This window comes from Canis lupus, chromosome 23 (assembly GCF_011100685.1).
Source record: "Canis lupus familiaris isolate Mischka breed German Shepherd chromosome 23, alternate assembly UU_Cfam_GSD_1.0, whole genome shotgun sequence".
In the NCBI taxonomy this organism is placed as follows: Eukaryota; Metazoa; Chordata; class Mammalia; order Carnivora; family Canidae; genus Canis; species Canis lupus.
In genome coordinates this window covers 35,289,354-35,315,196 of record NC_049244.1, presented here as the reverse complement: position 1 = coordinate 35,315,196, position 25,843 = coordinate 35,289,354, and the positions used below count along the sequence as shown (strand labels likewise).

General features: G+C 36.1%; 1 protein-coding gene, 1 long non-coding RNA gene and 1 pseudogene across 8 annotated transcripts in view; all 3 read left to right on the top strand.

Moving 5' to 3' along the window:
• The window catches only part of LOC111091955, a 28,768-nt gene extending 18,428 nt beyond the window's left edge, over positions 1–10,340 (top strand). The window contains exons 3-4 of one of the 2 annotated variants that reach the window (XR_005377075.1): positions 8,700–8,790; positions 10,247–10,340. This is a non-coding gene — a long non-coding RNA (uncharacterized LOC111091955). Of the gene's footprint in view, positions 1–8,699; positions 8,796–10,246 lie in introns of both variants that reach the window. The other variant, XR_005377074.1, reaches the window with a different exon arrangement.
• A 1,014-nt stretch (positions 10,341–11,354) lies between these two features.
• Positions 11,355–25,843, top strand: part of CEP70 (centrosomal protein 70) — an 84,267-nt gene continuing 69,778 nt past the window's right edge. For all 6 annotated transcript variants that reach the window (XR_005377073.1, XM_038571015.1, XM_038571018.1 and 3 more), the window contains exons 1-4: positions 11,355–11,514; positions 13,176–13,266; positions 13,429–13,552; positions 13,874–14,054. Coding sequence is in view for 5 of the 6 variants with exons in the window: in XM_038571015.1 (XP_038426943.1) it covers positions 11,500–11,514; positions 13,176–13,266; positions 13,429–13,552; positions 13,874–14,054 (411 nt within the window). In the remaining variant the exon portion in view is untranslated. The remainder of the gene's footprint in view (positions 11,515–13,175; positions 13,267–13,428; positions 13,553–13,873; positions 14,055–25,843) is intronic.
• LOC102152404 lies at positions 18,574–19,223 on the top strand (annotated as a pseudogene).

Genomic DNA, 25,843 nt, shown 5'->3' with positions numbered 1-25,843 from the left:
CCTATGCACCCCTGTTCTTGCTTTTTAGTGTAAATGTTTATAGCTGTAAATTTTCCCCCTAGCACTGCTTTCAAAAGTTTTGGTATGTTGTATTTTTTTATTTTGTTTTTGTTTTTAAGTTTCAGTTATTTAAGTAATCTCTACACACATTGTAGTTCTCAAATTTATGACCCAGAAAGATTAAGAGTCGCATGTTCTGACTGAGCCAGCCAGGTGCTCTGTACTTTTGTTTTTCTTAATCTTTAAGTGTTTTTTCTTCTTCTTCTTCTTTTTTTTTTTTTTTTTTTAAGATTTTATTTATTTGAGAGAGAGACAGAGAGAGCATGAGCAGGGGTGGGGGGCAGAGGGATGAGCAGACTCCCCAGTGAGCAGGGAGCCCAAGGCAGGGCTTGATCCAGGACCCTAAGATCATGACCTGAGCTGAAAGCAGACACTTAACTGACTGAATCACCAGGTGCCCCTGTAAGTATTTTCTAATTTCCCTTGTGATTTCTTCTTTGATCCATTGTTTGGTTGAGTATATTGCCTAGTTATCACAACCTTATGAGTTTTCCATTTACCTTCTGTTATTGATTTCTAACTTTATCCTGTTGTCATCTGAGAATGTACTTTGTATATCTATCTTTCAAAATTTGTTTTGACTTAATTTATGTCCTAACATATGGTCTGTCCTGGAAAATGTCTTATGCACACTTGAGAAGACTGTGTATCGTATTTTTGTTGGGTAGAGTGTTCCTTAGAAATTGTTAGCTCTGGTTTATTATGTTGTTCAATTCCTGTTTCATTACTTATCTTTTGTCTGGTTCTATCTGTTATTGAGAGTGGAGTATTAAAGTCTCCAACTATTATTATAGAATTATTTCTTCCTTTAATTTTGTCAATTTTTACTTAATGTGCTTTGATGGTTTGTTATTAAGTGTATACATTTTTATAATTGTTATCTCTTCTTGCTGTATTGAACCTTAGCTTAATATCTCATGTCGTTTGTTTTTCATAATATTTTTTTGATTGAAAGTCTTTTTGTCTGATATTCATAAAGCCACGCTTGCTCTCTTTTGGTTCTTATTTGCGTGGAATATCTTTTACCATCCTTTCACTTTTAAGCTCTTTGTGTCTTTGGATCTAAAGTGAGTCTGGCAGCCCCAGTGGCTCAGTGATTTAGTGCCACCTTCAGCCCAGGGCATGATCCTGGAGACCCGGGATCGAGTCCCACATCAGGCTCCCTGCATGGATCCTGCTTCTCCCTCTGCCTGTGTCTCTGCCTCTCTCTCTGTCTCTGTGTCTCTCATGAATAAATAAATAAAATCTTTAAAATAAATAAAGTGAGTCTGTTTTAGATGGCATATAGTTGGATCATATTTTTATCCATTCTGCCAATCTGTGAGGAGTTTAATCCATTTACATTTAAAGTAATTGCTGTAAGTAGGGACTTATTTCTGTCATTTTGCCTTTTTTCTTTTTGTCTTATAGGTTTTCTGTTCATTTTCTGTATCACTGGGTTTTTTGTGTTTGGTTGATGTTATTGAGTGAAATCTTTAAATTCCTCTTTTTGTATATATTCTATCACTGTCTTCTTTGTTACTATGAGAATTACATTTAACATCCTCAAGTTATAACACTCTAAATTTATAACAGTTTAATATAAATAACATGCAAAAACTCTGCTTTTTACAGCTCCATTCCTACTTCCTTCAGTTGCTGATGTCACACAATCACATGTTAATATATGTGTGCCACAAAACATAAGCTAATAATTCTTTTAAATGCATTAGTTTTTTCATTAGTTTCTAAATTATGTAGAAAAAGTAATGTAAAGAAAAAAAAGGAATGTGACATTATAATTTATTTTTTTTTGATTTTTTAAAAAAATTTATTTATGATAGTCACACAGAGAGAGAGAGAGAGAGGCGGAGACATAGGCAGAGGAAGAAGCAGGCTCCATGCACCAGGAGCCCGATGTGGGATTCGATCCCGGGTCTCCAGGATCGCGCCCTGAGCCAAAGGCAGGCGCTAAACCGCTGCGCCACCCAGGGATCCCGGAATGTGACATTATAAACCAAAGTTATAATAATATCAGTGTTTAATTATTTTTTTTGTAAACGATTTGTCTTTCAAATCATGTAGAAAACAAAAAGTGGAGTTACAAACCATTGTTTTAATAATGCTAGCTTTTATATTTTTCATGTCATTAACCATGCCATTAACCTTTACTTAGATCTTTATTTTTTTCATGTGGCTTGAGTTACTGTCTGGTGTCCTTTCATTTCAACCTGTAGGATTCCTTTTAGCATTTCTTGCTGGAGACATCCAATGGGAATGACCTCCTTTAACTTTTCTTTAACCTAGGAATGACTTAATTTCTTCCTCACTTTTGAAGGACAGTTTTGCAAGATACAGGATATTTTTTTTTTAAAGATTTTATTTATTTATTTAAGAGGGAAGAGTGATGAGAGGGGGAGGAGAGGGAGAAGCAGATCCCCCCCCTGAGCAAGGAACCCAGCGTAGGGCTCAGTCCAAGGACCCTGATATCATGACCCGAGCTGAAACCAAGATTCAGATGTTCAATCCTACTTAGCCACCCAGGTGCCCCCAGATACAGGATTCTTGACTGATGGTTTCTTTCTGTTAACTCTTAGAATATATCATATTCTATATACCTTCTGGCCTCTAAAGTTTCAGATGAAAAATCTACAGGTTATCTTATTGAGAATCCCTTGTATGTGATGGGTGACTTCATGTTTGCTGCTTTCAAGGTTCTTTGTCTTTCAGAAGTTTGATGTGGTTCTTTTTTAGGTTTATCTTACTTGGAGTTCTTTGAACTTATTGAAGGTATGTATTTGTGTCTTTCAAAAAATTTGGGATGTTTTTAGCCATTATTTCTTTATTCTCTCTGCCACTCTTTTCTCTTTTTCTCCCATAGTTTTTATATTGGCCAGCTTGGTGATATCCCTTAGGCACTGTTCTCTAGGTTTATCAGTAAGTTTGAAGATAGGGAAATGGAAATTATTTCTTTTGTCTGCTCAAATCTTCCTTTGATTGCTTCTAGTGATTTTTCTTTTCTTTTCTTTTTTAAAGATTTTATTTATTTACTCATGAGAGACACAGAGAGGCAGAGACATAGGCAGAGAGAGAAGCAGGCTCCCTGCAGGGAGCCTGATGTGGGACTTGATCCCTAGACCCTGGGATCACGACAGATGCTCAACTACTGAGCCACCCAGGCATGCCCTTCTAGTGAATTTTTTATTTCAATTATTGCCCTTTTTAGCTTATGATTTTTTTCTTAAAAAATTTTTTTTAAATTTAAATCCAATTTAGTTAACATATAGTATATTATTAGTTTCAGGGGTAGAATTTAATGATTCATCAGTTGCATTTAACACCCAATGCTCATTACATCAAGTGCCCTCCTTAATGCTCATCATCCAGGTACCTCATCCCCACACCCCCCCCACCCCCCACCAGGAATCCTCAGTTTGTTTCCTGTAGTTAAGAGTCTTTTATGGTTTTCCTCCCTCTCTGTTTTAATCTTATTTTTCTTTCCCTACCCTTATTTTCTTTTAAGATTTTTATTTATTTATTTTAGAGACAGAGAATGGGGGGAAGGGCAGGAAGAGAGAATCTTTCCAGCAGATTCCCCACTGAATGGGGAACTCAACATAGGGCTCAGTCCTGTGACTCATGAGATCATGACCTGAGCCAAAACCAAGAATCAGATGCCCAATGGACTGAGCCACCCAGATGCCCTTCTTTCTTATTTCTTTTTAGGTTTTTCATCTCTTTATTGATAATTAAATTTATTCATATAAATTTGTTTGTACATCTTCCTTTAGTTCTTTTTTTAAAAATATTATTTATTTATTCATGGGAGACACAGGGAGAGAGAAAGAGAGAGAGGCAGAGACATAGGCACTGTGAGAAGCAGGCTCCATGCAGGGAGCCCAATGTGGGACTCGATCCCAGGACCATAGGATCCCGCCCTGAGCCAAAAGCAGATGCTCAACCGCTGAGCCACCCAGTAGTCCCTCTTCCTTTAATTCTTTAAGATGGTGGTTTTAAAGTCTTTGTCTAGTAGATCTACCATCAATTCTATTTTTTCTTTCCAGCCCAGGGATAGAAACTATTTTCTTGTTGGTTTTTTTTTTTCCTTTGTATATGCCATACTTTCCTGATGCTTTGCGTGTTTGTTACTTTTTTGTTGGAAACTGGACATTTGAATCTAATAATGTGATGATTCTGAAAATCAGAATCTTCTTCACCAAGCTTTACTGGGTTTTGCTTGTGTTTTTGTTTTTGATTGTTGTAGGCTCTCTGTGCCAAAGATCAACCTGAGGTGTAAACTTAAGGTCTTCTCAGGTTTTTTTCAACCTGCACCTTTCCCTCAGCATATGTAATAACTTTCTAATTTCCCCTATATGTATTTGCTTTTATTTTTTTATTTTTATTTTTTTTATCATTTTTTAAAAATATGTGTAGTCTTTAATGTCTGGCTCCCAAAAGGGGCAAGACAGCACAATGAAGGGGAGAAAAGGACAATGGCTCTTTAAGTTTCCTAGTAGTCACTTTAGCTTCTTTGCTCCTTTGAGGTGAGAAGCAGTAATAACTAATCAGGTCACAGAATCCTGATATTTGGAGCAAAGGATTCTTTTGCTTACCCTGATCTGTACAGACTGGGTGCAAGCTGCTCCTGGTATGCTAAACACAGCTGCCGGTTTTAGGAATGGGGATTGAGAATGGGTAATTGTTACTGCGCTAGGAGCTTAAATTGAAATTAACCACAAATTATCATTTTAGGTTTCCCTGGAATTTGCAAACCTCAATAGACTCCACAGAGTTCCAAAATAGTTACTTGAGACAGAACCTGCCAGTGCAATTGTTGTCTAGATGGGGAGACACATTCCTGGTACTTTTTATTCTGCAATTTCTCCACAATCCTCTTTTCCTGAACTTTTACAGTGGGACAGAATTCAGGAAAGCCTTTCTGATTTCTCAGACTTCTTCTGTTTCTTTGTGTTGTGTTAAAAAATATGGCAGTTTGTTTTCTGAGCTTTCCTGGGTCTGTTACCAACCCACTTTGGTCTCAACTTTCCCTTCCTCTCTCTTGACCCTGTCTTGCTCAATTTTAGTTCCATACCCAGAAGTATCTTTTAACTGTGGGCCCTGTCATGGAGCTCTAGCATGTTAATTTTGAATGTTTATAGGACTCTAGCAGCTGCAGTCCTTCTTATGGCACAAACAGGTGAGCCCTTCCAGATTCACCTGTTTTCATATTAGTGCAATAGTGAATTTTAGTGAATGCTAATGGTTGGGAATCCTGTTTTTATAACTTTTAAATACTGCCAGTTGGTTTTTTGTGTTTTTTTTTTTTTCTTGCACAGATGCCATCATCTGCAGTTCTTGCATCCTTAGTGATTTTTTTCCCACTCACTTATATTTTGATGTGTGGGGGGAATACTTTGTCACTATGTTTTGTTGTTGTTTTTTACTTCTTTAAAGATTTTATTTATTTATTCATGAGAGACAGAGAGAGAGAGGCAGAGACACAGGCAGAGGGAGAAGCAGGCTCCATGCAGGGAGTCCGACGCGGGACTGGATCCCAGGTCTCCAGGATCAAGCTCTGGACTGATGGCGGCGCTAAACCGCTGAGCCACCTAGGCTGCCCCTGTCACTATGTTTTGATACAAATACTATTCTTTGAGGTTTTTTTCTTTGTTACCCAGTTGCTTTTATTTTAATATAGGGATTCAGAGATTAAAGAATTTTGCTGTTACCATGCCATCAATCCTTTCTTTATACTTTTACCTTTACCATTTTGTATGTTTATATTTTATATGGTTTTTAAATATATTATCTTTTTTCCTTCAAAAAGATATAGTTTGATTTTTTTTTTTTTTTAAGCCAGCTTGATGGTCTTTCTTTAACTGGAGCATTTAATCTATTTACATTTAATATAATTACTGATGGGAGTTTAAATCTATATTTCTTTTGTTCCATTTGTTTTCAGTTTGTTTCTCTCCTTTTAGATTTATTTTTATTAATCCTATGGTTCCTTTTTTTTTCTTTGTTAGGAAATTACACACTTGAGTTATGTTCTTCAGTGGCTATTTTGGAAATTCTCAAGCATCCTTAATTTGCAAAATACCCAATATTAGGAGATACTTTTATCTTCCACTGAAATTATAAACAAAATTAGAACACTGTTACTCTATTTACCTGATTCCCAGGTAACACATTTTGTTATTGTGTATTTTAGCTATATTTTTTAATCTTCACAAGACTTTATTTTATGTACTCAGTGTTTACAGTATTCATTTCTTTGCTTTTTATTCCTTTCTATATTTCTTTTTAATCAAGGAATCTCTTGCATGAGCATCTCCTTTAGAATTTTTTATAGTATAGATCTGTCAGATTTGTTTTGTTTGAAAATGTCTTATGCCTTTATTATTAATGGATATTTTCACTAGATTTAGAATTCAATTAATTTTTAAAAAGTTGTGGCAGTTGAACATTTTTTTAATTTTATTTTTTTAAGATTTTTATTTATTTATTTGACAAAGGTAGAGATAAGGAGAGAGCACAAGCAGGGGGAGTAGCAGGAAGAGGGAGAAGCAGACTCCTTGCCAAGCAGGGCTCAGTCCCAGGGCCCTGGGATCATGACCTGAGCTGAAGACAAATACTTAACCAACTGAGCCACCTAAGCGCCCTTAGATTTAAAATTTTAGATTGGCAGTTATTTTCTTTCAGCACATTGAGTATATTAGTCCACTATTAGTTTCCATTATTACTGCTGAGAATTTAGCTGATGTTTCAGCTCTCGCTCTTTTGAAGATAATCTTTTTTCTGTAATTTCTTTTAAGATTTTCTCTTTGTTTTTCTGTACTTTGGTATGATGTGCCTAGGTGTAATTTTTTTTTTTTCTATTTTGTTTGCAATTTGCTGGGCTTCTAGAATCATGGATTCATGTCTTTCATCGGTTGATTTTTGTCTTTCATTGGCTCACAGAACTTAACCATTATATCTTCAAATTCTGCTTCTGTTCCATTTTTTCCTTTTTCTTGGATGCCAATTATCCTCTGCATGTATCCTCTCCATTTGAAGTAGAAAGTCTGCTGTATTTTCCTGAAGGTAGCATAGAGAACTAAAAAAATGGAGTCTGTTCTAACTTCCCTTCATTTGTTCATTTAATTTTCTCTTCTGCTTTCTAATTTACTGTTAAGCCTGTGATTTGAGATCTTTCAGCTGTTGTAATTTTTTTTCTAAATTTTTAGCTTATTCTTTTTCAAGTCTGTTTTCTTGAAATTGAAAAGTTTACAGTTCTCTGCTGAAAGCTTCAGGCTTTGATTTTTATTTCTTTGAACACTGTCAGCATAATTATTTTATTGTCTCTACCTAATAATTACAATATCAGAAGTCCTTCTTTCTTGCTTGTTTTCTTTTGACTGTTGTTTCAGTCTCTTTATGTCTTGTTTCCTGTATGCCTTAGTTATCTTTGACTATTTGCTGGATGTTGTATTTGAAACCTTTTTTGGTGTAATTTAAGGCCTTTTTCCAGAGAAGATTTCATTTGCTTCTGCTAGGTGCATGGAAGTTTTTGTTTTAAAGATTTTATTTATTTATTTGAGAGAGAGCACGAGTGAGTACAAACAAGGGGGAAGGGCAGAGAGAGAGGGAGAAGTAGATTCCCCATTGAGCAGGGAGCCCAAAGCAGGGCTCAATCTCAGGACCCTGAGATCACCGTCTGAGCAGAAGGTGATGCTTAACTGACTGAGCCACCCAGGCACCCTTCAGAAGCACTTTTAATTTGGGACCTTCTTGACTTAGAGGAGAGGAAACCAGGTTTCAGTTAATGGGACAAGTGGTTTACTTCTAGTCAACTCTTATCCTGAGCATTGTAGCCCTTACAGGTAACAACTTTAAATGAGGGTGGGGCGCGGGGGGACTGGTGGTGGGGGGAGTGTTAATCCTTAGCACTCATTCTCACAGCTTTTTCTTTGGATTGCCAAAAGCCTTTAGGGAAAAAATGGGTTCTCCTTGATTTTTTTGCCTGGCAATTCCTTATTATTGTGTTACTTCTTTAATTTGTAAGAAAAAGAATTTAATATATATATATATTTAATTATAAGTAATCTCTACCCTCAACATGGGGCTCAGTCTTATGACCGTGAGATAAAGAGCTGTATGCTCTACTGTATGAGCCAGCCACATGCCTCAAATTGAATGTATTTTATTTAACTTTCTTCATTGACTTTGGAGACAGAGCTACTTACTCCACCATCACCAAAAGTAGACTACTTATCTCATGGAATTTAGTCTTACCTAAACATACGTAAATAAAAACAGTGTATATTAGGTAATTATCTGAGTAATTTATAGAAAATACCTAAGCATCAAAACTAACAACATACCATGGTATGATTAGGTAAGATCCATTTTGTTGAGCATACTTCTTATATAACAACTACCACTTATCTATAAGTTTCTATATGCCAGCTATCTCATTCTAAGTACTTTCTACATGTTGTCTGACTTAATTTAACCCATGAGGTGTAAGTATTACTGTGTCTCTCTTTTACAGATGAAGAAATCAATGCTCAAAGAGGTTAATGAGTTTGTCCATGTCATACAGTTTAATAAATAGTTAAGCTAGTAGTCACTCAGGCCATCTGAGTCTGAGCTAAACCTCTATACTTTATTCTTTCTAGTGCTACAAGAACATATAACAAGAGGACCTGATCTAGTCATGGGATCAGGGGAGTTTTCCCTGAAGAAAGAAATCTGAGCCAGGATCTGAAGGTCAGGTATGAATTAACTAAGTGAAGAGTAGGATAAAAGTGGCTAGACCTTGAATCTGGAGAAAGGTGACATTTTGACAATTTGAGAGTGGTCCAGTGTGGTAGTTAGGAAGATTGTCAGAATATACTCCACACTCTTTGGGGGAGTATCATACCACCCTTATGTCTGGTCTACCACCCTTATGTCTAGTCTACAAGGGTGTATTCTTCCCACTTTAAAATTCTGACTGACTCTTGATAGTAATAGGATAAACACAGCACCACTTGTGAAGTGTTCTTGCCAGAAAATACTGAACCTGAATCTTTTTTGTTTTTTTAAGATTTTATTTATTTATTCATGAGAGAGAGAAAGAGAGAGAGGTAGAGACACAGGCAGAGGGAGAAGCAGGCTCCATGCAAGGAGCCCGACGTGGGACTTGATCCTGGGACTCCAGAATCACACCCTGGGCCAAAGGCAGGTGCTAAACCGCTGAGCCACCCAGGGATCCCCCTGAACCTGAATCTAATAAAGCCTCTAGATGTAAACAGCTTATAAGAAATATAGAGGATGGAAAAGTATGTTAAATACAAAAACACAGTAAGCCAAATCTGAAAAAAGAGTAGTTTGAGGGATCCCTGGGTGGTGCAACGGTTTGGCGCCTGCCTTTGGCCCAGGGCGCGATCCTGGAGACCTGGGATCGAGTCCCACATCGGGCTCCCGGTGCATGGAGCCTGCTTCTCCCTCTGCCTATGTCTCTGCCTCTCTCTCTCTCTCTCTGTGACTATCATAAATAAATAAAAATTAAAAGAAAAAAGTAGTTTGACAAGACAGATGGCCTATTATTCAACAACAAAAAAATGCATGTTAAAAAAAAGAGGGGAAGGACTGCTATAGATTAAAAGAAACTTTAGAGTGCTACATTTGGACATTGTTTGGATCCTGATTTGAAAAAAAAAAAAAGACATTTTTAAGATATTTTGAGGAAAATTGAACCTGGACTAGGTATTAAGTGATGATAAATTGTTAATTTTATTTGGTGTGACAATGGTATTGAAGTTATGTTTAAAACAAATTTGTAGGGATCCCTGGGTGGCGCAGCAGTTTGGCGCCTGCCTTTGGCCCAGGGCGCGATCCTGGAGACCCGGGATCGAATCCCACATCGGGCTTCCGGTGCATGGAGCCTGCTTCTCCCTCTGCCTATGTCTCTGCCTCTCTCTCTTTCTCTTTCTGTGACTATCATAAATAAATAAAAATTAAAAAAAATAAAATAAAATAAGTTTGTATTTGTTAAAGATGTATACTGAAATCTAAACATTGAAGAAATGAAATAAGAATGCAAGAATGTTGGCTTTCATTGAAGCTGTATTCGTGGATTTATTATACTTTCTCTATTTTTGTATATTTCTAAAAATTTCTCTAAATTTACATTTATTTATTTATTTTTGTATATTTCTAAAAATTTCTCTAATACAGTTAGGCAACGTGAATATTTTTTATTGCCAATCTACTTCTTCTGATTTAACAAAAGATACTATATCTCCAGCAGCCCCTAAAGCCTAGGAGAAATTATAACTAGGTGAACGGTTTGTAAAAGCAGGATGGGTTACCAAAGTAAGGGTGGTTGAGTTGTTAAAGAGACCAAAGCTTACAGGGGAGATAGTATGACATTAAGCACAAAAGTGGCAGAATTTGGGAATTTGTAACATGTTATTGGGTTTATCTGAAAATAAGGTAGAAAGACTGTACCCTGTAGACCAGACTTAAGGGTGACTGGTAAATTGTTTGGTTGGATTTCACTATCTGAAACAGACATAAAAGAGTAGAAGGGTGCTTTGGAAGAAATACTACCTGGCAGTGAAGAGGCCTACCTTTTTCCTTAGTAATTCTGAGAAGATCATTTCACTTTTCTGGGATTCAGATGGTTATAGTACCTGATGTCTTGGTACAACTCTCTCATATGCTGCTCTGCCAGCTATGAACAGCTAGAGATTTTGGATTAAACACTATACAAGGTCCTCTCAAGATCTAAAAGTTCCTGATGCTAATGAATGTGTATGATTGTGCTTCTTGAAAGGAGGAATTATATCTACATACCAAAGAATCCAAATTTCCCTATAGGATGATAAAGTCTTAGATGATAAGAAGAAGTAATGGTAGGGTAGACTGAATATAAACTTTTGTGTCTGCCAGTCACACAGAATTCTTTGTTGCTAGCCTCTGATCTACTTAGAAATACAGACTACCTAAGCAAGTGGCACTGCATTTACCCTTGGTGTTTAGTCCAGTGAATTGTTAGACTGGCCTATAACTTTGGGTCAGGTATAGTTCTTTTGGCTTCAAGAAGCAGCTTCCACAAGATAGCAGTTTATTTATTAGTAGCACGTGCTTTGTACATATCTAATTAAAACAAATAGTTCTGTGTGTATGTGTAAAACTCATAATGTTTTATTTCTAGAGGAGAACATTATAAGATAGGATTTATTCTAATGATTCTTAAAATCAGCTTTCTAGGAAGTCATACAAGTTTTGACACAGGAATGCTCAAATTGCCTAAGGGTTATCCATTCTTTTAAATATAATTTTCTTTAACACCTATTGAACTTTTTCTTTTTTCATTTAGGCAACGTGAATATTTTTTATTGCCAATCTACTTCTTCTGATTTAACAAAAGATACTATATCTCCAGCAGCCCCTAAAGCCTAGGAGTCCAGTAAATCATTAAACAGACTCATGACTGAAAAACAGGTAAACTTGAAATATTATATATATATTATAAATAATATATATAATTATATATAATAACTATATAATTATATATATATAATTTGATCATTCAAAATGTGTGGCATTATTTACAGAGTATTTGGTTTTTATGAGTCATAGTAGATAGCCACTGAGATGCCCACATAGCTTTTGGTTCCTAAAGCAGATAGCTTCAGTAATTTTAATTCTGGATCATGAATCTTTGTGACCAACAACATAAATAAGGGAAAAGATTGTAGGAGGAGAAGTGTGGAAGGGATAAAGAAGGTGAAGAAAGTCAGCAGTCAAAAGGAAAGATTTGGTGCTGTTAGTAATAGTGCTATTGTAGTCATACCAGTAGAGAGCTTAATGTTTGGGGGCATTTGAATGTGGAGAGTAGTATTTTTATATGTACTTTGTCTATATTAATCTTTAAGCTATTACAATATTTAATACTATATCACTAGTAAAAAAACTATTTTATAAATTATATTTTTCAAGCACTTAAACATTGATTGTAAATTCACTCAGATTACCTTTTCAAATATACTCACATAACTTAAAAAGCAAGTAAATTAACTTCACACAGTGATTTCAAATTGATCATTGTATTTACATTAAAAGACTATTAATATCATGGGTTTAAATATCCAAAAAATCATCTCTATTTTTATTCTTATCTGTATTGTATATTCTTACTACCTTTTCTTCCCATTATTGTTTTTATTTACTTAATTTAGAGAGTTAGGGAAAAAAAAATTTAGAGAGTTAGGGTCCCCCTCTCAGGTTTATGGTACGAATAGGTATTTAGAATCAGGGATACAAAACTTGAGAATATCTTTCAGAGTGACGCTACTAGAATCAGTTACTTAGATGGACAGACTCCTTTTTATAGTTAGACCTTGTCCACTATACAAGGGACTATCTACATCATTGGCTTTGACTATTCAGGCATTTTGATTTTTTTTGGTGACCTTATTCATTAAGTGGTACTTGTTTCTGTGTGACTTGCATTTAATTTACTGTTCAGTAAATATGACCTAATTGGCAGCTGTTTCTTATCTTTCTTTAAACTTTGGTCAAACCTTTTTTTTTTTTTTTTTTAAGATTTTATTTATTTGAGAAAGAGCAAGAGCCTGCACACAAGCAGGGGTAGTAGGGTCAGAAGGAGAGGGAGAAGCAGACTCCACACTGAGCACAGAGCCTGACATGGGTTTGATCCCATGATCCTGAGATCATGACCTGAGCTAGAATCAGATGCTTAACCAGCTGAGCCACCCAGGCACCTTGCAGCTGTTTCTTTTGAGTAGGGCCTGGTGTGATTTGGTTAAGCAAAAAAACCCTAAGGTTTGTTTGGTTCATTGAAATTACAAGGTGTTTTTTGGTTGGTATTTTTGTTTCAATTTATCCATTACAGCCTATATGTATGAGTATGGAATTATATAATGTGCTTTATTATTTGTGCTTATTTGCATTCTTTTTGATCTGCTAATTTTTTAGACATTTGTTTTAATTTTAATCATCATGTGTGCATAAAAAATTCATATTAAGAAACTTTGGAGAAAAAGTTCCATTATTTTGTAAACAAGGAAATTATATTTGAGAGGGTGTTTCTTCACTTTATATATTGAAGTTGATCGTTCTCTCACTCCTTGTAATTACAGCGAGAAGAAGCAGAATGGGAAAGCATAAATGTGCTGTTGATGATGCATGGCTTAAAGCCTTTATCTCTAGTCGAAAGAACTGATCTTAAAGGTAATCAAATCCTATTCTTGCTAGATCCTATCCTTTCTCATTATGGTAAAAAAATTGTTTTTCCTTTTATTTTTTTATTATTATTTTTTTTCCTTTTAAAACTAATTTTTATCTTAAATTTTTTTGCCTTTTTTACTATCTGTATTATATTAAAAAATGTAGATCTCATCGTTTTTGATAAACAGTCATCACAAAGGATGAGGCAGAATTTGAAAACATTGGTGGAGGAAACAACACGTCAACAGAACATGATCCAGGAGCTCATAGAAACTAATCAGCAGCTTAAGTAAGAAAACAGAATTCTCTTTTGAATTGTTTGTATACCAGTGGTATGCATTCTAAAAATAATGCCTTGAATCTTGAACTTTAATTTTCTATTTTGACTAAATATTAAGTTTAAAAAATATTTTTAGTAGGTAAATCTTTCAGTAATAGCTTAGCTTAGATATGTAAGGGTGCCTTGTATTTCTTCCATTGGTTTGTGTTATATGACAGAAATTTTAACAATGCAATGAAATTTTAGAAATTCGTTATGTTGTTAGATGAGTATGTTTGTTAATGTGATTTCCTTCTATACTAAGGGAAGAAATCATGTGTCTGTTTTTAGAAATGAACTTCAGCTAGAACAAAGCCGAGCAGCCGATCAGGAACAACGAGCTAATGACTTGGAACATATTATGGAGAGTGTGAAATCCAAAATTGGTGAATTGGAGGATGAATCCCTAAATAGGGTTTGCCAGCAACAGAATAAAATAAAAGATCTTCAAAAGGAATATAAAGCTTTACAGGTATTATGTGTTTTCTTATATGATAGTAGTAAAACAGCTCATTAAGGTCACAGGTGACTTCTATGTCACTTAATTCAGTGGTCTTTATCTTATTGACAGATCACTGATTGCTTTCTAAAAATTCTTTCTTTGTTTGGTTTCCAGAACATCCTCTTCTCTGGTTTTCCTCTCACCACACTGGTCATTCTTTAATTCTTTTGCTGGCTCTTCTTATATTCCTTCCTATCCAATTAGTGCTGGGATTCTCTAGTACTTATTCCTTAGACCTTTTTTCTTTCCTATATATTCTGACTCCCTTGGTGATGTTCAGTCTAATGCATAGCATAAATTCATTAATAATTTCAAATCTTTATCCCAGGCATCCTCCCTTAGTTCCAGACTGATACCTTGCAGCCTACTGGATGTCTAATAGGCACCTAGAATTTTACATGTCTAAAATGGAGTTCCTGAATTTCTTCCCCCAGTTTTTTTCTTTTAGTCTTCACTCGGGTCCAAGTCACTTTCATTTCTCTATACCTATCTGTTGGTCTCCCTGTTTCTACCCTTGCCTTTTTCAGTATGCTTTCAGCATGGTAGCTCAGAAACCTCTAATGACTTTCCTTTTTCTTTAGGAGAAAATAAAAAAATCTTACTATGGCCTCTAACATTCTACATGATCTGGCTTCCTGTTACGTTCTGATTTCATCTGATTTACTCTTTGTTTATTCTACACCAGTCACACTTTTCTTAGTGTGAGTGTGAGCGTGTGCACAAGCAAGTGTGAGCAGGTGGGGAAAGGAGAAAGAGAGAGGGAGAGAGAGAATCCTAAGGCTCAGCAGAACTCAACACCGGGCTTGATCTCACAACCCTGAGATCATCACCGAACTGAAATCTAGAGTTGGACGTTAACTAAGCCATCCAGGCGCCCCATGTTCTTGCTCTTCCTTGAACATTATCCTTGAGCATTCTCACCTCAGGACCTTTGTGTATTTTGTTCTTTCTTTTTCCTTTGCACTGCATGCTTTTTCCCAGTTAGGTACATGGCTTGTTCTCTTCTTTCTTGAATGTCACCATCTCTCAGGGATTCCTTTCTTGAGTACTTTACTTGTGGTTGCCATTTCCATCCTCTACACATCATACTGCCTTTCCAGATTTAAATTTTATCCATAGTTCTTATCACCATACAACATACTAACATACTACGTGCTTTATTTGTTTTATGTATCTCCTGTGTTAGAATGTAAGCTGCATGAAGACAAATATTTTTGTCTGTTTTATTTAGGCTAAGAGTACCTGTTTTATTAATAATAGTAGATGCTCTAATATTTGGGTTACTGAGCTAAATTTACATAACATTTTTATGGAATATGCTTTGTGATTATAAGTTGTTTGGTTACTTTTTAGATAAGTACAATATTGTAACACTGAATGCTTAATTTCCTGCTTTTATAAAACTGTTATTTTTAAAACAGAATTTTTTATGATTTGAAGAAAATAAATATTTTGTAGTGATAGTGTTGAAGTTATTACAGATCCTTACAATATTACATCTTTATGAACATCAAATCCTTAAAGTGGTTTTATTGGCAGAACATTGTATTTACCTACTGCACAAGGTGTTTAGGCTGCCTGAAAGGGACCAGTACTCATGAGGCAGAGTCTAGATGTCCCTTCAGTTTATATTGACAGTGTTAGAAGGATCAGATGAGTTAATATAAAATCCTTTGGGGTCAGAGAGAATCAGCTAGAAACCATGGAGAGTTCTGGTATGAGGACAGTGGCCATTGGTGTTCTGCCCTCATTTAGGCTGCCAGCTTGGGGTACACAGTGGGAGAGCTGCTCGTATTGATCTTAACTCCAGAGCAGATAACGAAATTTGTTTTTATTACTTATCAATCAACAGAATTTTCTACCATTAGACTGTTATTCTAGGTTATGTTTTAGGTTAGCTTTGTTAGGTAGCTTTCTTTATCAATGGAGCATTATAAAATTATAAAAATCTCTCTAAAAGGAGGAGGGATTTTGGAAATATTTCTATATGCATTTGATTTTGAACTTTCTCTCAGATATAGGGCATGTGGAAACCCAAGACCATTTAACACGTCAAGTTACTAATGTGAGAAAGCAGCCAGCAGGAGTTGTAAAGGTGCTGGTTCTTTGGTTGTCAGTGGGAGTTGAGGTAGAGGATACAAGTGCTATCTTTCTAGGAAGGTATCTGTTTATCTCTTCAAAGAGATTGATATATAAATAATTACAAAGTTAAATTATTGGAACATAGGACATATGAATTTACCAGAGTTTTAGGGACTGCAAAGAACTGCTACTTGAAGGTTCATTGGTAAGGGATGACTTGTATTTTTCCACCAAGTAGTTTCATATGTCATAAATGACTTATGGTATTATTAGCTTTCTATTTCAGGTCCCAGAGATTTTTTTATATAGCTTACAAATGGTACAGAGGAGGTCTCATGTTCCAGTCTGCCATGGAAGGGGGCAGACAGAATCAGAACTAGGGTGTGGACATTTGGTGTTGAGGAAGGCTGTCTGTGCTAAATTGATCAATTGAAATTAGTTATTTGTTTGTTTGTTTTTAAGCCCCTGAAGGGTACTTTTTATAGAGTAGTAACAAATTGGCGAACCCAAGGAATTACTGTCCCTACGATGTTGCTAATTGTCCCATACCATTACAGAATAGTCACATATTCTGTTTCATACCAATCAATCTGTGCTTTCTTGGAGAAGATGGGGAGTGCCCTCCAGAAAACACTTATTTCACCATTAATGGCACATTCTTCTTATTTTAGCATACAGTTATTTCCAGTTTTAGAATGCTTTAATGCTGCTTGTTTTGCAGTTGAGAGAAAGGAAATGTTGATTTTGTATGTATAGGGCAGAGAAGTTAAGGAAATCATTTGGAAAGATTGCTAGGGAAATGTAGAAACCAAAAGATATTATATTTGCAGTTTTTATGTTCTGCCATACAGTTTTTCTCTTTCTGTACTTAGACCAGTGTGTTGGCTTCTTTGGATATGGTTTTATAAACTCTTACATTCTCCAAATTTCTTTTCTTTTTTTTTTTTTAATTTTTATTTATTTATGATAGTCACACAGAGAGAGAGGCAGAGACACAGGCAGAGGGAGAAGCAGGCTCCATGCACCGGGAGCCCAATGTGGGATTCGATCCCGGGTCTCCAGGATCGCGCCCTGGGCCAAAGGCAGCCGCCAAACCGCTGCACCACCCAGGGATCCCCATTCTCCAAATTTCTAAACATAACTTTTTAGTTTTAAGTCAGTGTGATCTGTATCAGGATATAACTCTCCCTCTTTGCAAAAATGATGGTGCTATTCATAGGGAATATATAGGTCAGTAAACTGATTTTTACTGTTCTTTTAGTGGTTATTTCACAGATCAAAATATGTATTCTTGACTTCTGAAAATCTAATGTTACCTTGCTACTGGAAGTCCTAGCCACAGCAGTCAAACAAGAAAAATAAAAGGTGTCCATATTGGTAAGGAAGAAGTTAAATTGTCACTATTTGCAAATATGTAAAACTTTACATAGAAATGAATGAAACTATACATAGAAAATATATAAAGACTCTATCAAGAGGCACCTGGGTGGCTCAGTCAGTTAAGTGTCCAACTCAGGTCATGATCTCAGGATAGTGAAATCAAAACCGACATTGGGCTTTCTACTGGGCCTGGAGCCATCTTAAGGTTCTCTCCCCCTCATTCTGCCTCCCCGCCCAATCTCTGTCTCAAGAAAAAAAAAAAAAAAGATTATCAGAACACTATTAGTAATAATAAATGAGGAACGCCTGGGTGGCTCAGTGGTTGAGTGTCTGCCTTCAGCTCAGGGAGTGATCCTGGAGTCCTAGGATCAAGTCCTACATTGGGCTCCCTGCAGGGAATCTGCTTCTCTCTTTGCTTGTGTCTCTGCCTCTCTGTGGTCTCTTATGAATAAATAAATAAAAATCTAAAAAAAAAAAGGAATAATGAATTCAGTAAAGTTGGAAGATACATAATTAATTCACAGAAATGGGTTGTATTTCTATACACTAATAATGAAGTAGCAGAAAAAGAAGTTAAAAATTGCATTTACAATTGCATCAAAAAGAATAAAATACCTAGGAATAAACTTAACCAAAGAGATAAAAGACCTACACTCTGAAAACCATAAAACATTGATGAAAAAAATAGAAGATGACACAAATGGTAAGATATTCCATGCTTGTGGATTGGAAAAATTAAAATATTGTTAAAATGTCCATACTACCCAAAGCAATCTACAGATTTGTTGCAATCTCAATCAAAATACCCATAACATTTTGACAGAACTAGGACAAATAATATTAAAAATGATATACAATGACAAAATACCTTAGGTAGCCAAAGCAATCTTGAGAAAGAACAACGAAGCTGGAGGTATCATAATTCAAGATTTTAACAAATGCTACAAACCTGCAGATCAAAGTAGTATGGTATGGATTGACTGAGTTCTATGCACACTGGAGCCTTTCCAGAGAGAGAGTGTGAGAGATGGACATGGACAAATGGATTTATTTAGAGCTGTGGAACAGGACACCCTCTGATGTGAAGAGCTTGTCCTGGACAACTGCTAGTTGATTGAAGGCAAAATCAAAGGCCTCACAGATGAATTTGAAGAACTGGAATATAATCAATGTAGGCCTCACTTCAGTCACAGATTTGCCAAAGAAACCCTAGAAGCTTGAACTAAGTGATAACAGAGATCTCAGGGGGGCCTGGAAGTATTAGCAGAAAAGCATCTGAACTTCATCTAAATTTAAGTGGCAACAAAATTAAAGACCTCAGCACAATAGAGCCACTGGAAAAGTAGAAAACCTCAAGAGTTCACACCTTTTCAGTTGTGACATAACCAACCTGAAGCTCCTCCTGCAGCTCATGTATCTCGATGGCTACAGCTGGGAGGACAGGGAGACCCCTGACTCAGATGCTGAGGGTTATGTGGAGGACCTGGATGATGATAAGTATGAGGAAGAATATGATGAAGATGCTCAGGTAGTGGAAGACGAGGAGGAAGAAGGAGAAGAGGGTAAAGAGGGTTATGATGACTGGGAAGTAGTTAATGAGGAAATGAAGATGTTGGTGAAGAAAGAGGTCAGAATTGAAAAAGAGAACCTGAAGATAAGGGAGAAGATGATGACTAAAATGGAATAATCTATTTTGAAAAATACCTATTGTGATTTGATTTTGTACCCATAATCTCCTCTCTCCTCTGAAATTCCATCCCCTGAGATTTATTTTTTTCTGATTGTAATGTTGCTGTGAGAATGGGAGGGGAAAAGCGTACTGAAGGCCGTAGGGGGAGGGAGGGCAGGAGGGAGTGGAATAAAATGCTATTTTTATTGAAAGACAAAAAAAAGCAGTGATGAATGGAAATGAATAGGGAACCCAGGAATAAGCCCACATTTGTATTGTCAGTCAATCTATGACAAAGGTTGCAAGAATTATGCAATGGGAAAAAGTCTGATAAACAATGCTGGGAAAACTGAACAGCTACATACAAAAGAATGAAACTGGACCACTTTCTTCTACCATACATAAAAATAAACTTAAAATGGATTAAAGACCTAAATTTAAGACCTGAAACCATAAATCTGGAAGAAAGCATAGGCACTAATTTATTGACATCAGCCTTAGAACATTTTCCTAGATATGTCTCCTCAGGCAAGGGAAACAAAGTAAAAATGAACTTTTGGGACTACATCAAAATAAAAAGCTTTCATACAGCAAAGGGAACCATCAACAAAATGAAAAGACAACCTACTGCATGGGAGAAGATACTTGCAAATGATATATCCATCAAGCGGTTAATATCCAAAATGTATAAAGAACTTACACAACTCAACACCAAAAAAACTCCCAAAGAATCCGATCAAAATATGGGCAAAGGACCTGGATAGACATTTTTCCAAAGAAGGATACATACAGATGGTCAAGAAACACATGAAAAGATGTTGAACATCATTAATCATCAGGGAAATGCAAATAAAAAAAAAACATAAGGAGATACTACCTTATGCTTGTCAGAATGGCTAGAATCAAAAAGACAAGAAATAACAAGTGTTGAAAATGTGGAGAAAACGGAACCCTCTTGCACTGTTGCTGGGAATGTAAATTGGTGCAACCACTGTGAAAACCAGAATGGAGATTCCTCAAAAAACTAAAAATAGAAATGCCATCTGACCCAGTAATTCCAGTACTGAGTATTTACCTGAAGAAAATGAAAACACTAATAGGAAAAGATATCTGCACTCCTGTGTTTATTGCAGAATTACTTACAATAGCCAAGATATGGAAGCAACCCAAGCATCTATTAGATATAGATAGATATAGATATAGATAAATGGATAAAGAAGATGTGACATATGTTACTCAGTTATAAAAATGAATGAGATCTTGCCTTTTGCAATAACATGGATGGACTTAGAGGGTATTATGCTAAGTGTATTAAGTCAGATGGAGAAAGATAAATACCATATGATTTCACTTATATGTGGAATCTAAAAAACAAAAGAGGGCAGCCCCGGTGGTGCAGCGGTTTAGTGCCGCCTGCAGCCCAGTCGTGATCCTGGAGACCCCGGATCAAGTCCCATGTCGGGCTCTCTGTATGATGCCTGCTTCTCCCTCTGCCTGTGTCTCTGCCTCTCTCTCTCTCTCTCTCAGTCTCTATGAATAAATAAATAAAATCTTTAAGAAAAAAAAAAAAAAACAAAAGAATAAACAAAAAGTAGAAACACCCATAAATACAAAGAACAAACTGATGGTTGCCAGAGGGGGATAGTCAAAATGGGTGAAGGGGAGCGGGAGATACTTGCTTGGAGTTATGGAATGAATAAGTCATGGGGATAAAAGGTACTGGTAGGGAAGGTATAGCATGTAGTAGCATTGTGTGCTGACAAATGGTAGCTAAAATTGTGGTGAGCATAGTATAAAGTATAGAATTGTTGCATTATTGTGTTCGCCTGAAACTAATGTAACATTGCACATCAACTCTACTTCATTTAAAAAGAAATTTAGTGTTACTTTGTAATTTTTACCTTATTCCATGCTGATGCAACACTCAAAACAATTTTGCCCCTCTCCAATTTAGTATTATTGTTGTATATTTCAATTCTCTCTTTTCATTGACTCTACGTTTTGTTACTACTGAAAATTGAAATAACAAAATAATTCTTTCCTGTTATTTAAATTTTTAAAAATCAGGAAAAAATCTAATTACATACTCTGCCCTAATTGTTATTTATTACTGAAACCATTTAGTGTAAAGCCACCAAACTCTTTTTTTTTTTTTTTTAAGATTTATTTATTTGTGATAGAATTTGTGTGAATGGAGGTCATCTTGGTTTTTGGGTTTCCCAAAAAAGATTTGTATGAGAATCAGCACTCCAATTAAAGACAGCCAAAGGAAAGTAGCAAGCACAAAGCAGTTTATTAAGAACAGTACACTCTTAAGATGGGAGAGCAGGCAGGCCCATAGGGGGTAACTGCACTGGAGTTAGGGGTGTCTTTTCTTTTCTTTTTTTTTAAGATTTATTTATTTATTTATGAGAGAGAGAGAGAGAGAGAGAGAGAGAGAGAGAGAGAGAGAGAGGCAGAGACACAGGAGGAGGGAGAGTGTCTTTTTATGTTTGCATAAGTTATGGGTCATAGAGTGGTCTCGAACTGAGGTGGTTTCCAGTCACCTAAAGGACTCCTACTGGTAGGGAGGGGAGGTTTTTGATCCTACAAGATTCTTACCAGAACTGTCACAACCATCTTCCCCTACAGGACAGTAAGAGTCGAAACCACAGTGTAAATATAATGAACATACAGGCTGGAAAGGCAAATGCATATTTGCAACTGCTGTTCTTTATCTGATAGCCCTGATCTGATCTTTATCTGATAGGGAGGTGGGAAACTATGTAAGCACTTTTCACCACTATCTTTGCTACCAGCTGGTATCTACCTACTCTATCAAAATCATTGATACCTAGTTGTCTTTCACTCAACATAATTATTTCAAGATTCATTCATATTGTTGGATGTGTCAACAGTTAATTCTTTTTTTTATTACTCATAAAGTATTCCACTGTATTGAATATACCACGATGTATTTACCTGTGCTTGTGTTCAACTCTTTCTGTAAACATATGCTTTCATTTCTCTTTAGTAGTAGATACATTTCTCTTTAGTAGATACCTAAGACTCTAATTGCTGAGTTGTATGGTAAGTATATATTTAGCTTTTTAAGAAATTGCCTGTGACTTATCTTCATTTTTCAGTGTTTTTCCTAATTTTGATGAAGTTCAATCTATCAGTTTTTAAAAAATGAATCATAATTTTGGCTTCTATCTAAAAAGATAGTGCCTAGTCCAAGGTCACCGTACCCAGTTGTCTTACCATTTGTTAAAAAGAGTATCTTTTCTCTACCAGATTGCTTTGTACTTTGGTGAAAATCAGTTTTTGTATGTGTGCGTCTACTTCTGGACTCTGTTTCATTGATATATGTATCTGTCATTTTTGGAAGTACCACACTGTTTTGATTACTGTTAGTCTTGTAATCAGACAGTATAAGCCTTTTACATTTTTCTTTATCAATGTTGTTTTGGCTATTTTAGGTCTTTTTGCATTTCTGTGTGAATTTTCTAATTAGCTTGTTGATTTCTACAAAAAAAAAAAGAAAAGCCTGCTGATATTTTATTGAATACATTATTACATTGAATCCATTTGGGGAGAATGGCATCTTAGCAATAATGAATGTTGTGATCCATGAACATATTTTTTATTATGAACACAATATTTGTTTAGGTCTTTAATTTCTCGGCAATGTTGTTTTGTTTTATTTTGTTGTTGTCCTACACAGGGCTTGAGCTCAGGACTCTGAGATAAAGACCTGGGCTGAGGGATGCCTGGGTGGCTCAGTGGTGTGAGCATCTGCCTTTGGCTCAGGTCGTGATTTCAGGAATCTGGGATTGAGTCTTGCATTGGGCTTCCCCGTGAGGAGCCTGCTTCTCCCTCTGCCTATGTCCCTACCTCTCTCTCTCTGTGTCTCTTATGAATAAATAAATAAAATCTTAAAAAAAAAAAAAAGACCTGGGCTGAGATCAAGAGTGGACCCTTAACAGACTGAGCCACCCAGGTCCCCCTCTCAGCAGTGTTTTGTAATTTGGGGTACATTGGTCTTTCCCATGCTTTATCAGATTTATCTCTAAGTATTCAGTATTTTAATGGTATTATAAATTATTGTATTTTCTACTTAGTTTATTTAAAAACATTTTTTTTAAAGATTTTATTTGAGAGAGAGCACAGCATGGGGAGTGGCAAGAGGGAGCGAGAGAAGTAGGCTCCCTGCTCAGCAATGTGGGTCTCAATCCCAGGGCCTTGAGATTATGACCTGAGCTGAAGGCAGACACTTAACCAGCTGAGCCACCCACGTGCCCCTAAGATTTTTTTAAAGTAATCTCTACACCCAATATGGGGCTCAAACTCATGACCCTTAGAGCTCTTTTGACTGAGCCAGCCAGATGCTCCAATTTTCTGTTTCATTTCTTACTGTTTGTTGCTAATATATACAGATAAGTAGATTTTTTCCCCTTTTTCTCTTGTGGTAAATTATACATAACATAAAATTTACCATTTTAAAGTATACACTTCAGTGATATTAAATCCATTAATGTTGTGCGTCTGTCCTTACCATCCACCTACAGAACTTTTTTCATCTTCCCAAATTGAAACTCCGTACTCATTAAATAGTAACTCTTCATTCTTTGATCTCTGCAACTCTTGGCAAGCACCATTCTACTTTCTGTCTTGTTTGACTACGGTATATGCCTCATATACGTGGAATGATACAGTATTTGTCCTTTTGTTGGGGTGCCTGGGTGGCTCACTCGGCTAAGCATCTGCCTTTGGCTCAGGTCATGATATTGGGGTCCTGGGATGGAGTTCCAGCGAGGAGTCTGCTTCTTCCTTTCCGTCTCCTCCCTGATCATGTGCTCTCTCTTAAATAAATAAAATCTTTTTTTTTTTTTAATGTATTTATTTATTTTATGATAGTCACACACAGAGAGAGAGAGAGGCAGAGACACAGGCAGAGGGAGAAGCAGGCTCCATGCACTGGGAGCCCGATGTGGGATTCGATCCCGGGTCTCCAGGATCGCGCCCTGGGCCAAAGGCAGGCGCCAAACCGCTGCGCCACCCAGGGATCCCTTAAATAAATAAAATCTTTAAAAAAATATTCTTTTGTGACTGACATTCATTTTAGCAAAATATTTTCAAGATTTATCCATGTTGCATACTCTACATGTTGGAATTTCTTTTTAAAGCCTAGATAACATTCTTTTGTGTATATATACCACATTTTGTTTATCCATTCATCCATCAGTATATACTTGGATTGTTTTCACCTTTGGCTATTTTGAATAATGCTGCTATGAATGTGGTTATACAAATGGCTGTTCAACTCCCTGCTTTCAGTTCTTTTGGGTATTTATCTAGAAATGGAATTAGTTGGTCATATAGTAATTTTATGCTTGATTTTTTGAGGAGCTGCAATATATTCTCTGGAGTGGCTGCACCATTTTACATTTCCACTAGCAATGCATAAGAGTTTCAATTTCTCCACATCTTTACTGACACTTGTTATTTCCTATTTTGTTGTGTTTTCAATAATAGCCATACTAGTGGGTATAAAGAGGTATCTCATTCTGGTGTTGATTTGCATTTTCCTAATGGTCAGCGATGTTGAGCATCTTTCATGTGCTTATTGGTCATTTGTATATGTTTTTTTAGAAAAATGTCTATTCAGGTCCTTGTTTTTGAATTGGATTTTGTTGAGTTGTTAGAGTTCTTTATTATGGATACTGACTCCTTATCATATAATATTTGAAAATATTTACTCATATTGTGGGTTGTCATTTTACTCTGTTGATAGTGTCCTTTGATACACAAACATTTTAAATTTTGATAAAGTTCAACATGCTTATTTTTTTCTCTTGTTTGTGCTTTTTTGTGTCCTATCCAAGAAATGATTGCCAAATCCAGTGTCATGAAGCTTTTATCTGATGTTTTCTTCTCAGAATTTTATTTTTATTTTTTTTTAAGATTTTATTTATTTATTCATAGAGATGCAGAGAGAGAGAGAGAGAGGCAGAGACACAGGCAGAGGGAGAAGCAGGCTCCATGCAGAGAGCCTGACACGGGACTCGATCCCGGGACTCCAGGATCATGCCCTGGGCTGCAGGCGGCGCTAAACCGGGGCTGCCCCTTCTCAGAATTTTAAAATATTATTTCTTATATTTAGATCCTTGATCCATTTTAAGTTAATTTTTTGATGTATGGTATTAGATAAGAGTCCAACTTCATTCTTTTGCATGTAGATATCCAATTTTCCCAACATTATTTGTTGAACAAAGCCTATTCTTTTCCCATTGGATCGTCTGGGTACCCTTGATGAAAATAAGTCCATCATACATCCACAGGATTACTTTTGGGCTCTCCATTCTACTCCATTAGTATATACATCTGTCTTTATACCAGTATCACACTGTTTTGATACTGTAATTTTGTAGTAAGCTTTGAAATTAGGAAGTATAAGAGCTTTAACTTTGTTCCTTTTCAAGGTTGTTTTGGCTATATGAGGTCCCTCGAGATTCCATATGAATTTTAGGACAGATTTTTCTGTTTCTGCAAAAAAAAGTCATTGGGATTTTGATAGGGATCACATTGAATCTGTAGATCATTTTGAGTAGTATTTATCTCTTAGCAATATTAAGTCTTGCAGTGT